Genomic DNA, 14515 nt, shown 5'->3' with positions numbered 1-14515 from the left:
GATCCAGGGTACAAGCGGCCGAAATGGGTTTCCTCAGGAGGGTAGCTGGCGTCTCCCTTAGAGATAGGGTGAGAAGCTCAGTTATCCGTGAGGAGCTTTTTTTCAACATACTATACTATGATTTTTTTCGACATACTATACTATGACTTTTTTATACATTTTTTCGACATACTATACTGTGACTTTTTTATAAATTATGTCAACATACTATACTACAACCTTTTTCGACATACTATGCTATGACTTTTTATTCACTTTTTTCGACATACTATGCTATGACTTTTTATAACATACTAGACTTACTTTTTTCGTAAGACTTTCATTTTTTCGACATAGTATACTATGAGTTTTTCGACATACTATGCTATGACTTTTTTTCGACATGCTATACTATGACTTTTTTATCACTTTTGTCGACATACTATAGTATTACTTTTTTCAACATATTTTACTATGACTTTTTTAGACACACTCCACTATGACCTTTTTCTGATAACTGATTTCACCATGTTGCACCTTGTTTCAGACAAGCTTGATAGCTGATGGCAGATACACTCAGCTGCACCTTACCATTCATTTGTTTTCTAAATGTATGCATCGTTCACTGAGCCTTCATGTGTATTTAATAATCAGTTTTGATAAACCTGCTGATCTGGGAAGGCAAACTGAAGCAGGAGACGAATGGAGAGGGGAGTAACGAGAGGCAGAGGAATGTTACTGATAGATGTGTTAGGCTGTTGTGGTTTTGCAGCTGCACACAAGTTGTCTCTTTAACATTATGCCAGAACCATCAGCGATCTTTTCAGAGTTTATTTTCCTTCTGTAATGGGGAGAATGCACAGATAGGCAAACAGCAAAGATGTCACACTTTGCATTTTATATCCAGCATACTAAACAAACATACATACAACAAAGCAAAAATGACAATTTGACAACAATCATAGACCTTCATTTTACAGACAGTTCTTTGCCAAATAAGAAGTGAAGAAGCTTATTCTTTGGGGCATTGTGTTTTAAGTGTCACTGACTCTTAGGGCACACTTGATAGTTTAGATTTTAATTATACAGGCAATACAGGAACTCAAAAGAAAAATAAAGTTTCAAAAAAGGATTCCTAATCTTTTAAAATACAAAAAACACAATCAAAATGCAAATTGTAGCAAACAACTGAATACATGTCAAATAAACTCATAGTTTAAAAAAACTGAAAATGATTAGCTTTACTTAGTGCTAAAACAGAATGAAAATACATTTGAGTCTTGTTGAACATAAGATTAAATAAAACGTCTGTAAATGATAGAAGTGATGCAGAAAAGTTATGTGTCCTCACACCTGTATAAAAAAAACAATGCTCATAATACCACTTACACTACACCCCAAAGAATTCCTCATGATCTTCCCACAGTTCATTTAAAAAAAGTAACAAAGGTTGTCAATAGTTTAACTTTTCAGAACAAAGAACGAAAACAAATTTACACTCAACACAATGTCTGTACCGTTTCAGTCATGCTTCATGCATGATTCAATCAGATCAATAACACGAGTCCAATGTGACTGACGATGATTTACAGCCAGTTGAGACATAGATGATGGATGTCACACAGTGACAGGATAAATGAAGCCACACACATTATTTGGGTGCTCCAGCAGCTGAAGCTAGGCTAACTAGCTTAGCATGTGAGCCGCGGGACAGCCAATGGAATGTAAGGGATGGGGGGGGGGAATTAGGGCATAGTGTCAAGCACCAGCCACTGAAAATCCACACTTTGGGCCTTTTGGCACAGTCAGCAGAGTGACTATAACGTTACACCCTCAGAAACATACCAGAGGAATGCTTGTAAAAAAAAAATAAAAATCCTTATATTATAATCCTTGTCCTACGGTTGTATAACTCTGGTAAACATCCATTACAAGTGCAGGGAATGCTGTCACACAGTACTGTATATTGTTCTGCTGTGATACGAGAGCACTGTCTTTTGATTAGTCTCTCAGATTGTCAGGAAGTGAATTGATTATTTAATAGAAGTACTTTTTAAAACTATTATTTAGCAGCAACAAGAATCAGCTTTTAGCTGCTCCACTACTGACGCTATCAAGACTTCATGTATTTACAGTACATCACATCACAGATACTCAAAAAGAATCTGCATTAGTGTGACGACTCACCCTCCTGCTGTAATGAAATGTCCACTACAGGACAAAGCACCTTTTAGGAACTCAAAGAGGCACCCTAAATAAATCTGGCACACTACAACACTTGGATTGAAGACGAGAATAGCTAGTTCTTTTTTCTGATTTCACATTTTTGAAGCTGCGGATTCCTATAAAAAAAGGTTTAATGTGAAGGCCTGACGACGATATGTCTCCTCTGGCTACAGATTGTCAAACCCTTATTAATCAGTCTGACGTTTGTGACATCTAGTCTCTAAACAAAAACATTAAAATCTTAAAGGCTAATTTGTAAAGGCTTTGGCAGCTGTGTTAGCTAGAACTATGAACTACAAAGGTTTAATAATCCCGAAGATCTAATTAGACAATAAAACATAACTCAGAAGTGAGAAATCGAGAAAGCTGCAGCAAAAAAAAACAACAACACTGAGCCGTTTCGATGATCTACCATGGAAAGTCGGGCAACACTTTTTCTATTTTGACCCTGCAGCTTATAGCTTGTCGACACATTTTGAAGGTGAGGCAACATGAGCTAAAGGGTTTATTCCAGATGTAGTAGCAAGCTAAACTGAGCGCTCCGCCACTGCTGCGGTGCTGCTCCAGTGGCCGGGGCTCGGCACAGACAGACACGAGACGTTTGATACACAGCGTGATGGCATCAGATGGATGGCGGGGTGGAACACACACCACAGATGTACGAGGCATGGATGATGGGACACAGCACAGGGTGGATAAGAGAGGTGAGGGGGGGGTGTACGGCGACAACACACTAACAACAGGTGATGGATGCATAGGCTGTGAGCTGCTGGGCCGTGACTGCTGCCTCTCTGCAGAAACGCGTGCGCTTCCTTCCTGTGCCACCCTACTGTCTACAGCTCTCTTTTAAGATGGAGGTTACTGGTTCAAAGCAGAGGAGGTGTTCTCTGTCGGTGTGAAGCCTCGCTCTACAGCAGACAGATTGGAGCTGACAGGAGAGAGGTAATGGAGGAGCAGAGTGTAAACATCACTGGCAGAGTCATGAGATATGCATAAACTACCGCTGCATGTTTTGGAATGGTGTCACTGGCTGTGAACGGGACCCACATTGCATGCAAGACTGGGCCGTTACATTGCAAACAAAGCGTGTTAAGGCCAAGAAGAACAACATTGATACATCCAGCTCTCCCCTCCTTTCGCGTCCCAGCACCCGCTTCTCTACTTCTCGACTAAAAGCCAAAATCGAAAACGATGCGGTCTTCGAAGATGGCGATGAGCAGCATGATGCCAAACCCGGTCAGCAGGCCCAGGTTCTGCAGGATAAAGTGTCCCAGCTGGCAGCGCTTGTGGTCCTCACTGTCCCCGTGAAGCATTTCTGGCAGCTGTGAAAGAGACAAAAGGAACCGGTTGGAATCAGAAACTGACTTTCCTGGAATTAGCATTGCAGATCAGGAGGCACACAGAAGAGCACTGGCTGCCCGTGTGGGAGAGGAGGCAGTGAAAGTTAAGCTGATGTTGTTGGGGGACAATTATCGCTCTGGGGCTGTCAAGAACAGTGTGCCAACTTACCATATCCACCAGAGCCACATAAAGGAACATGCCAGCCGTGACGGCGAAGATCCAGCTGGTGACATTGTGTGTGTACTGGCCCACAGCTGTGCCAATCACCATGCCAACGTAGGCCATGAGCGCGGACAGCAGATTGTAGGCAATGGCCTGCTTCACTGACATCCCCGCTTTCAGAAGCACCGCAAAGTCACCTGTCAGCCAGGAGAGACACACACACACACACACACTCATTTAAACACCATTAAAGCCATCTCCCATGCACCCATCACTTATTCTGACACCATATCCCAACATGCAACAGGGTTCTCTGAGTGAAACCACTCTGTGTCATGAATGATTCTGTTCATTCACAAGTTGTTTATGAAAGGTAAAAGTAACAGAAAGTGTAATGCTGCAGCAGTGACAGCTGCGTGTCTAATTTGACGTGACCCCTCGGTGACTAGCTTGGCCCCTTGTCACGCTGGTTTTGTTTTACTCTTTTGGCCGTTTCTTTCGTTCAAAGCAAATTCCCGCCAAATACCTGCCTCTGCTATCTGTCTCTTCAAGCAGGTGGTGAAAAGAGACCAGGAGCTGCTCTTTCTAAGAAATATGTCTTTAACTCGCCTTCTGATACACTCATGATTACACATGCGTGCCGTAGCCTCTCTAGCCTCTTCAATCATTGCCGGGCCAAATGCGGGAAGAGGCCCAAGTCTCAGCGGAAACGCCCTGGATTTGGAAAGAGAGATGAATACTGAGAAGAGGGTGGCCTACATTTCCTGCACCGTGTAACAAGCGGCCTCTTTTCCTTGCTAATTACCTCAATGAATATATTACCACTCTGCTCTCATCCATCAATCAAACCCAGAGAAGAGGGGGGAGAAGTTAAAGAGAGACAGTCCGCACACACACCTCGCTTCAATGGCCCTTTTTTTCCCCCCTCTTCAAACTTACTCTGGCGTTTCCTGCCTCACTGGTTCCAATCCGTCCGACAGTCAGACACGCCTGCCGCCACCTCATCTACCGCAATTAACACACCCATCACTGCCAATTAGCTTCACTCTGGGTGGTTAAGAACCCTTATAATCATCATCTTTGCCATCCAGCTGCCAGGCGGGGGACAGCTTTTGTGTTCAGAAGGAGCCGAGAAGTGCACTTGTCAAACTGCTGGGTTCGTCTGACAAGCAGCCCTACAGGGGTGAAGACTCGACAGCAAATGTGCCTGAAGAGCCGGTGCCAAATCAACAGGAAATGTGAAATAACGCGGGGAGACTGATCTTGCAAATCTTTGCATGCCGCTTGAGACGGGATTTGTGCGGCAGTCAACCATCTGGAAACTTGAGCACGACGGAGTCAGAATAGAGACAAAAATGTTGGACCTGAATCAAAGCTCTTCTATACGGTCCTGAAGCCTCACAGACTTAAAAGCAGGTTTCTGTAGCGTTGGTAAACCCCAAATGTGTTTCATTGCTTTTCCTCACGTAGATGCTTTTAACAAAGGCCCAATTTTTCCTCTTTTCTCCCTAAACACAGCAATAACAGTAGGACAGGATGCAGCTTGTCAACACAAGGGGGAGCAGGCAGACAAATGTGGGCTATTATTCACTGGTTCACACTCCGCCGTAATTGACACTGCTATATTCATCAAGCACACAAACGAGGTACAGAAACCACGCTACAACACGACACATCATTAGTACTGATCTGCTGTGCATGGCCTCATTGTCTGTCTTTTACGCCCCACTCTTGCCACCTCTTCCTCTCTATAAACAAAGGCAGAGGAGAGCACTCGGGAGTGAAAAACAAAAAAGTACTTGGAACAAAAATGTTCACTGTTGCTGAGTCAAACTTCAGTTTGACTCAGCAACAGTGAACAGTGAACAGTGAACAAACTGGGTCCTCGGAGGGAACCGATATGAATGCAAATGAACGCACCGGCAGCTGTGCCGTGTTTAAAACCTGACTGTATGGAACAATGTGTGCCAGGCACGGTACATAATCTTCACTGACAGACAAGGTGACAAGCCATTTCGCTGCTGTCAGACAAAAGCCATTAAATCGGGGAAAAAGTACATTTTTCTGGAGTGAGGGGAAGAGTGATGATTAGTGATGCTGCTGGGTTCCAAGGGGCCGAGGGGGCCTGAGACTCCCTCGGAATAAAGTTTCAGTCCAGGTAAGTTTAAAAAAAAAAGAAAAAAAAAAGCATGTTTTGAATGAGGCAGTGATTTATACACACTGGTTATCATTGTGTGAGCTTACCGCAAGGCCTTCACAATACATCTTTGTTCTACTTGTTGAATACATCAAGTGTGCAGTGTCAAGTGGGTAATGAGAAAATGACTTCTTTTGTTTAGTTTTGTTGACATTTTCTGTTGTTGCACTCCACTTACCAAGTTCATGAGGCAATTCATGGCAGAAAACAGCCACTGATGTACTGATGCCTCCTGTCAGGTTTGCACTGAATGCTGCGCCTGTAGAGACAATAAGTTCAGGAACTGTTAGGAAGGGAAACAACGCTTGTTTGCTGTTGTGCTGAAAGTTGAGAAGATTGATATCGCTCTCATGTCTGTACACTAAAAGTGAAGCTAGAGCCATTTAGCTTAGCATAAAGACTGGAAACATGGGGAAACGCATACAGCTAGCCTTGGCAGGGCACAGTGACTTCCTGGAGCCTCTACTCCTAAACACAAAGTCACTGCGCCCGACCAAAAATGAGTCCGCCACATAAAACCACAACGTGTTTTTACACTTCAGCTTTTGTACAGATCAAACATTCAAGGCATTTCTCAAAATAGTCCTTAAACTCTTTAGAGCCATTACTTTTATAACCGTTTTTAATGGTACAGTGAATGTGGCAGCAGCATAATGTTAGCAGAGCTTACAGAATCTAAACCAGTAACCACAGTAACCATGAACTAATCCTAACTTCTGAACAGAACATGGCATTTCATGAGGCCTTTGTGATGTTTGAAATTTTGAGGGAGGCCATTAAATGAGGGTGAAGGTTTCGGAAGAATTCAAGTAAGTTACATTGAGCTAAAAAAAAAAAAAAATGTTTTGTCTGACGTGTCTGTGGAGTAACAGGAATTCCTGATTTATTTACCTTTACAAGTGGACACTGCAGATAAAAATTCAAACCCGTAGCCTCTTACCTATAGCCAGGCCGTCGCTGAAGTTATGCATGCCATCGCCCATGATGACCATCCAGGCGATACTGGCTATACCGGCGTCCTTCATCTCCTGGTCTGAGTGGCAGTTCCCACCGTGAGAGTGGCCGTGTCCGTGCGAGTGTCCGTGCTTCTTGACCTTGCGTCCGTTCTCCTTAGTGGGTGACTGGTGCTCTTGTTGGGGGATTGTGGGCGCCAGGGGCGTCTTGTTGGTGGGAGAGTCGGGCGTCTGGAGCTCTGTGAGCTGCGTGTCGTTGTGACCGTTGTCGCAGGAGACGGCGGTGCTGTCAGGGTCTGGAGGATAGAGGAGATGTTACAGTTACAGTGTACAGCCGCGGAGACAAAGCCCCCCCTTTTCAGCCAGGCTGAGGCTAAAAGTGCTGTAAAACACTGCACGACTGAACGCCTCTTACCTTCCCTGAGCGGCTTCAAGTGCAGCCACTCTGCATCTGAGCGCCGATTTAACTTGTGATCGGACAACTTCCTGCCAATCTTGCCCTCCTCGCTCCCCTTCCTCATGCCCTGTGAGCAGAGACACGGTTTTTTAGTGCTCTGTCCACGGAAACTCAATACTGTTATCAACAAGAACCACACTCAAGGAATATAGCAGACAAAAAGCAATCCCTTGTGAGAATTAAGTGTCTGATAACAGCCTTGCAACAGCAAGGTTCAGCCCGGTCTATTGTCTACAGCTGGGTCATCTTACCCTGTGGTCTTTGTAGTGCTTAAACATGCCGATACAGTGTTCGATGATGAAGAGGAGGTAGATGCCGGCCAGCGCCGTTAGGCCCTTCCACACTCCATCAAAGGCTGTTACCAGATCCGTGTCCTGACTCGTCGCAGGCTCGCTGTGGTCGTGCTGTCCCTGGGACTGTAGACGGGAAGAGGAACATATGACCAATGAGAGGAGGATGATAGTGAGGGCGGAGGATCACACATTTATCAGACTCACGCAAATCAAATCCCTGTTAGGTCTGGGTACTGAATTCAAATTCTTTTTGGGCACCGACCAAATTGCCTCCTTAGTTTGGAAAAATGTCACTCGATACCAGATTTTAATACCTAAGGAGTAAATCTCATCAGCGTCAGTGAGCTAATTAGCATGCAGCATGCTTCCACCAAGATTTAATAATGCTGCTGATTGGATGTCTAGCGGTACATCTAATAGAGATATGCAGGAAAAACTAAATTAAAAGATTTCTGCCGTAATGTGTAATTTTTATAATTTCTTTTTGTTAAAGCTATAGTGCGTAGTTTCTGTCTCCCCCCCATGAGGAATTCTAAGTAATGACAACAGCACTGTCATTGGATCCACATTACACAAGCCTTCAGTGAGGGCGCACCACCCCCACACCTCCTCCATGCAGTTGCTGGTAGCGTTTACCCCCATCAAATCAAGTTGGACACAGAGGATTAAAAAAACATCTTCAGAAGAGGTCATTATCTTCACTCGAGTTTCTGCGTGTGAAAGTTGCCGGACGACACCATTTTGTAAACATAGCCATACTGAGATAAACAGAGAGAGCTGTGTAGAGCTGATAGTCTTAATTAGCTTTGTATCAACTCATTTGGCAACGGCTTGCATGTAACTTATGACCATTAACATAAAAATGTTATGCACTAAAGCTTTAAAATGTATTTTATAAAATTGGTATCCGAAAAAGTATCGTTCAGGAACCGGTATTAAGTCAAGGTATTGGTACCGGTATCAAAATTCTTTGAACGATACCCAGCCCTAATCCCTGATGCCTCTTACTGTAGAATGAGCAGTGGATAGCGGATGATCACTGAAACACCTAGTGGGACTGTGCACACGGATCCACTTGGTGCGTAAGACATGTACTGGTCAGAGCAAGAGGGACTCAAAGTTTTCAGTATCAATGAAAAATGTTGTGAAAATATCCAGAACAAGGTCTCCTGAGTTAGTTAGAAGTGACTGGCAGAGGCAGCAGCGACACACTTTCATATTTTGCAAATGTATATGATGATAAGTTATTAAAAGAGTCTGTCCCACATTAGCCATACCAAATAAAACTAAAAGTTCATGACATGGTGGCTTAATCAGGAATACAATTAAATGTTTGTACGTTTAAATGGGATCCTACCTATTTACATTAACAGTGTTATACCAATTATTAAAACTGCAATAATTACATTAGCTGGGTGGTGGAATACAAGAGTTCAGATGAAAGACAATGAAACGTAACTAAATATTTAAACCTGCGAGTAAACTTTCTAAGGAAATATTTTATTTTTAGGTTGACCCCTATTTGAGTTGCATACAATCACATCTGCAGATGAATATCACTTAAATGGGTTACCATAGCCATCTTCAACTCATTAGACCTGTTGAATATTATACCAAACAGCAAATTCTTTGGGGCTTTTGATGAATTTTTTTATTTTTTTAAGATTTTGTTTTTGGGCATTTCAGCCTTTAATGGAAAGGACAGCCAGATATGAAAGGGGAGAGAGAGGGGAAAGACGTGCAGGAAAATCATCCAGGTCGGACTCAAACCCTTGACCTTCTGCGTCGAGGCATACATCTCTATATACGTGCGCCTGCTCTACCCACTCAGCCAACCTGGCCACACATGATTTTTTTTTTTATTAGATGGTACAGATAGTCAGGAAAGGTAGTGCTTGTAGTCCTTTTTACAACGGTGAGGCACTTAAGAATCACACTTAGACTTTGCTGAAAGTTACTTTCAGCTTCTTTATACAAAGCCCTACTTTTTACTTAAAAAAAAGTGTCAAGAGACAAGAACGCATCATTTCATTATGTAAAAGACTGCTAAAAGACTATGACTGCTCTACAAAATGGATCATAATTCACTGTACACCAGTGTCCTGGACGTCTGTGGCGTACTCACGTGAGGCAGCAGGTGAAGGAGAGCGTCGCCACTGAGCGTGCCCACAGCCAGCGCCACCAGGAAGGTGAGCAGGAACTTGAAGCAGGATTGTTTGAGGATGGGTACGAGCACCACGCCCAGCAGAGATAGCAGGCTGATGATGGTGATGGACACAAACCCCCACAGCCACACCCACACTGGAGAAAGACAGAGACAGACAGGGAGAGGGAGAGGGATGAAAGACAATATTTACTATACATTTCCTACACAGCAAAGGGTCAGCCCAGCACCTGTTATTTCCATCTACAAAGCATTGGATGTGGCTGACTCGTCAACTGTGACAGTCCATAAAGAGAAGAAAACACCGGTCTAGAGCTGCGAAGATCAATCGATTAATTGGTTTACTTTTCTTTTTTTCTTTAAGTTAAATTCTGATTCCAGCTTATTAGATGTGAATATTTTCTAGTTAGCAAACAACTAACCGGTCATGGAGAGAAAATAATCATCATATTCATCGACAATGAAAATAATCATTCAGCCCTAAATCAGACGATTTCAGCCAGCTGACTTATCTTTCAGAGGAAAGACACTAAAAAACCACAGCTTTACCATCATTTGGCTGCTGGCTGGAGCTATTTTGTTCCCTATCCTGTTTTTTTTAAGGAAACTATCCTCCTGAGGTTTTCAGCCCATGTGTCCTTGTGATATCACATGATGCCTGAAGCAAGAAATGTGAAGTGACATTTCAGCAGAATTCTACTCGCCTCATTTTTCATTTGGCCCGCAGACATGAAGCAGAAGAGAAAACGTCATAAAGGTACACTATCATTTAAACTGTCAGTCCACCTGTCAGCCCAGGACACGTTTCAAAACAACGCAATGCTGCGTGAGAAAAAAAAACTTTGTGATTTGTTTTCGTCACAGAGGACAAAATGTTTAATGTCGTATGAAATTCAATGTCAACACCAAAGCCGGTGGTGTGTTTGCTAAAGCGATGCTGGCTGCTGACATTCAGCTATAGGACATCTATTGACTAGAACACTACAGAAAATTGACTTCAGTGAGCCATTTGTCACAACAAACTGTCTGTAAATATAGTACTGAAAGGTTCTGTTCCTCGCAGATTTAGCTGGTTATTATTGTGTAAAACAATGCAACTATTTGGATAATCCATTAATCTCTTTGAGTAATTGTTTTATGGAAGGAAAAAAAAGTAACAATTCTCTGATTCCAGGTTTTTAAAAGTGAATATTTGTTTGTTTCTTCACTCCTCTGGGACAGTAAAATGGATATCTTTGAGTTCTGGACAAAACAAGACATTTGAGGACATCATCTTGGGTTTTGGGAAACACTGACAAATTCACAATTTTCTGGCATTTAATAGACTAAACAACTAACTGAGTAATCAAGAAAATAATCGATAATGAAAATAATTGTTAGATTTGTTTGTCAGGGTCAAAGTGCATGACCCTAGGGAAGTATTTGACACCCAATACATTTCCTCCCAACTGGTCAACCTATTACAAACTACTGAGCACTGATAGAGCTTAATTCATCTAAACAAAAGAACCAAAGTTGCCATCCAGCCAGAGGGAAGAAATGACTACTAACAGTACAATCACACTGGCAGACACGCTTCCTCTCATCTAAATCGGCCCCAGGTGGTGTCGCATGTGAAGAGATGATCTGAAACATGTCTTATGCCTGACAGAGTGGTCTTTAGAGAGATGGAATCAAGCTGTTACTGTCCCATTACCCAGCTGTAGGATTAAAAAACATTAAAATAAATAAATAAAGTCCCTCCCCTTGCAGCAGCCTCTCCTCTCAGAAAACAGGAGGCTAGACTTCCTCCTGGGGGAAATGTTTCAACTGATGACGAAGGTCCTGATGTTTAAAGGAACACGCCGACTTATAGCTTATTCACCGTAACCCCCAGAGTTAGATAAGTCGATACCCTTGTTATCTCTGTGCGTGCTGTAACGCTGTCTGACGCCCCCAGCATTAGCTTAGTCTAGCACAGATCATGCAGGTAACTGGAACCAACTAGCCGACTGCTCCGAATAAGTGACAAAATAACGCCAACATGTTCCTATTTACATGTTGTGATTTGTATAGTCACAGGGTGTACAAATAATAAGGTCACATGAGACACAGCCATCTTCTAACCGTATACTAAGTGGGAACTATATTCTCAGGAAGTGGAAGCACTGCTACTTGGGCAGAGTGATTAGCGCAACACCGAAAAGCACAGTTACTTCTGTCAACAAAACCAATGTGAATAGCTAGTTAATAGCGAACGTGACTGGTGATCATGGTATTATTTGTACACCCTGTGACTATACAAATAACAACATGCACACACGCACATGTTGGCGTTATTTTGCCACTTATTCGGAGCAGTCGGCTAGTTGGAACCAGTTACCTGCATGATCTGTGCTAGGCTAAGCTAATGCTGGGGGCGTCAGACAGCGTTACAGCACGCACGGAGATAACAAGGGTATGTATCGACTTGTCTAACTCTGGGGGTTACGGTGAATAAGCTAAAGTCCCAATAAGTCGGCGTGTTCCTTTAAGCGCTGATTACAGCCACTTGTAGTTAGTTTTTGGGAAGCTTGCTACTCAAACCCTGACTCTTAATGCAGGTTTACATGAGTCCTCAGAAGGGTTAAACGATATGAACAAAATTTGATATTGTGATATCGATTATGAATATTGCGATATCAATATTAATTTTGATATTTTTAAACATGTAAAATATTCAATACAAAAGTTACGGGAAAACGCATCAAAATAGATTCATAACACAAGGTTTATTTCAACTGACAGTCATATTGGACTGGTACAACATGAATAAATAAATAAATAAGGACCATGTCTGCAGAACAGGACACGTTGTACTGGTTGTACAGTATAAAATATATAAATAAAAAGCATGTCTACAGAACAGGACATGTTTTACTGGTTGTACAGTATAAAATATATAAATAAAAAGCATGTCTACAGAACAGGACATGTTTTACTGGTTGTACAGTATAAAATAAATAAATAAAGAGAACAGGACACAACTTTTCTTTCGCTTCTCTGATTCGTTCTGTTTTGTTGTCTCTCTCAATTTCTTCACTTACACTGTCACTCTGTCAAAAATGCACACACTTGGTACGTTACGTAGGTTTGTCACGTAGTAGGGACCCGTGCTCTGACGTGCACTAACATGTGCAAGTGGCACGGTAACTGGTTAATGAAACATGATCATTATAGCGTTTCAAGCGGGCTCTAAATCGAACACAACTAAGCCACACAGCCAACGGACGGGACGCAGTGCTCCCTTGACTTTGCAGTGAAGTCAGTGTACATGCCACAACTGAACACCATACTCATCAAGGATCCTCTGAACTATTTTAATTTAAACCATAAGGTACAATATTTTAACAAAACAGAATATTTATTACACTACTCTCAGCTTTCTCAAGCCCTCTTTTTCTGTACTCACTGAAATGACCCATAGTCTATGGTCTCTATAGTTAGAGGTTAATGGAATGGTTAAATATGTTAGACTACATATTGATAACAATAATGTGACAGCATTTTAGATATGACATGTCTTTTTCTTTTCTTGTGAAACCATCATTAGCTGATACATAGCCTAGATTGCCATAAAAGCAAAGGAATGCACTAGGCTTTATAAGTAGAGCAGTAGACCACAGTCCGGTATAAAGCACCAGTTACTCCACTGTACGCGTTGTGGGGAGCGCCTCATCATCACAAACTGGATCAGCTGAATTCATTTCCTCATCATGGATGAAAATGTCTTTACTAACCCTCACTTTCTCGTTCTGTCGTTGCCACGGTTTTCAATGTGCCTTACAAAAGTAAAAAGTGCTACAGATGACCGCTTTCTTATTTGTCGCATCAAGCGGAACAATGTGTAACCCTGAGAGGCAACTGTACATCAGCCAGACAGTACATCACCGCAGGTCCTTCACACTCACACAGCTCATCTACTTCTCTATCTCATTACCCCTATGCAGTTGTGGTTGTGTGTGTGTGTGTGTGTGTGTGTGTAGGAGGTGTGCAGAGGGTTGCGGCAGGACGATAGAAGGCGGCAATAAGGGAACAGAAGAGAGAAGATGAGACCCACCGGTCTGTGTCTTCTCTCCAATTACGCATCTCCTGTGAGCCATGGCTCAAAAAAAAAAAAAGGCCCAGGGTGTCGCTTAGGCTCTCCTAATTGGCACAGCGCAAAAAGAGAGGGGAGTGGGGACCGGAGAGTAACCGACTAAAAAAATGTTCCGAGCTCCCCCATGGATGCCAACAGGAGGTAAACGAGAGGTAGCTTCGCGGCGTGTGGTGATGCCTATGGTTGACTCATGGCGCACAATCGCAGGCTCTAGTTTTCCACTAATGAGGAGCCATTCCTGCCCTTTTGACTTATTCGTGCTGTATTCCTCATCGCCATTACCATTTTTCGATGGTGTCACACTGCTGCCTGAGGCACATGTGATACAGGTGTCTCCAGAGAGGAGTGTGTTTAATAATTAAAGATTTAAGAGGCCGTACAGTAAGGGAATTACTCCAATCTCACGGTTGAACTTAAGTGTCCGCTGCTTTGACAGTACCATTCTGTCCTAAAGTGTTCTTTTCTTTTTTTTCAAATTTTTGCAGCTAAAAAGCTATTCCGTTGTCATAAAAATGCCACTTTCAGCATCTAATAAAAATAAACAGGATGTGCAGAACATGTTATGACCCCAAACTTGCCATGTTGTTTACAGTGACAGCTCCCAAACTTCTTGCCTAGTTTGCATA

The 14515-nt window shown here is 42.7% G+C and overlaps 1 protein-coding gene across 2 annotated transcripts in view; it reads right to left on the bottom strand.

Annotated features, from left to right (window-relative positions):
• Window positions 1–795: 795 nt before the first annotated feature.
• The window catches only part of slc39a10 (solute carrier family 39 member 10), a 33602-nt gene continuing 19882 nt past the window's right edge, over window positions 796–14515 (bottom strand). For both annotated transcript variants that reach the window (XM_078263228.1, XM_078263230.1), the window contains 7 exons: window positions 9734–9909; window positions 7567–7731; window positions 7274–7382; window positions 6846–7154; window positions 6084–6164; window positions 3715–3905; window positions 796–3527 (listed from right to left, as the gene is read on the bottom strand). In XM_078263228.1, the coding sequence (XP_078119354.1) occupies window positions 3375–3527; window positions 3715–3905; window positions 6084–6164; window positions 6846–7154; window positions 7274–7382; window positions 7567–7731; window positions 9734–9909 (1184 nt within the window). In that variant the 3' untranslated portion in view covers window positions 796–3374. The remainder of the gene's footprint in view (window positions 3528–3714; window positions 3906–6083; window positions 6165–6845; window positions 7155–7273; window positions 7383–7566; window positions 7732–9733; window positions 9910–14515) is intronic.

Source organism: Sander vitreus, chromosome 11, assembly GCF_031162955.1.
Source record: "Sander vitreus isolate 19-12246 chromosome 11, sanVit1, whole genome shotgun sequence".
NCBI classification, from domain to species: domain Eukaryota; kingdom Metazoa; phylum Chordata; class Actinopteri; order Perciformes; family Percidae; genus Sander; species Sander vitreus.
This window is presented reverse-complemented; position numbering and strand designations above follow the sequence as displayed.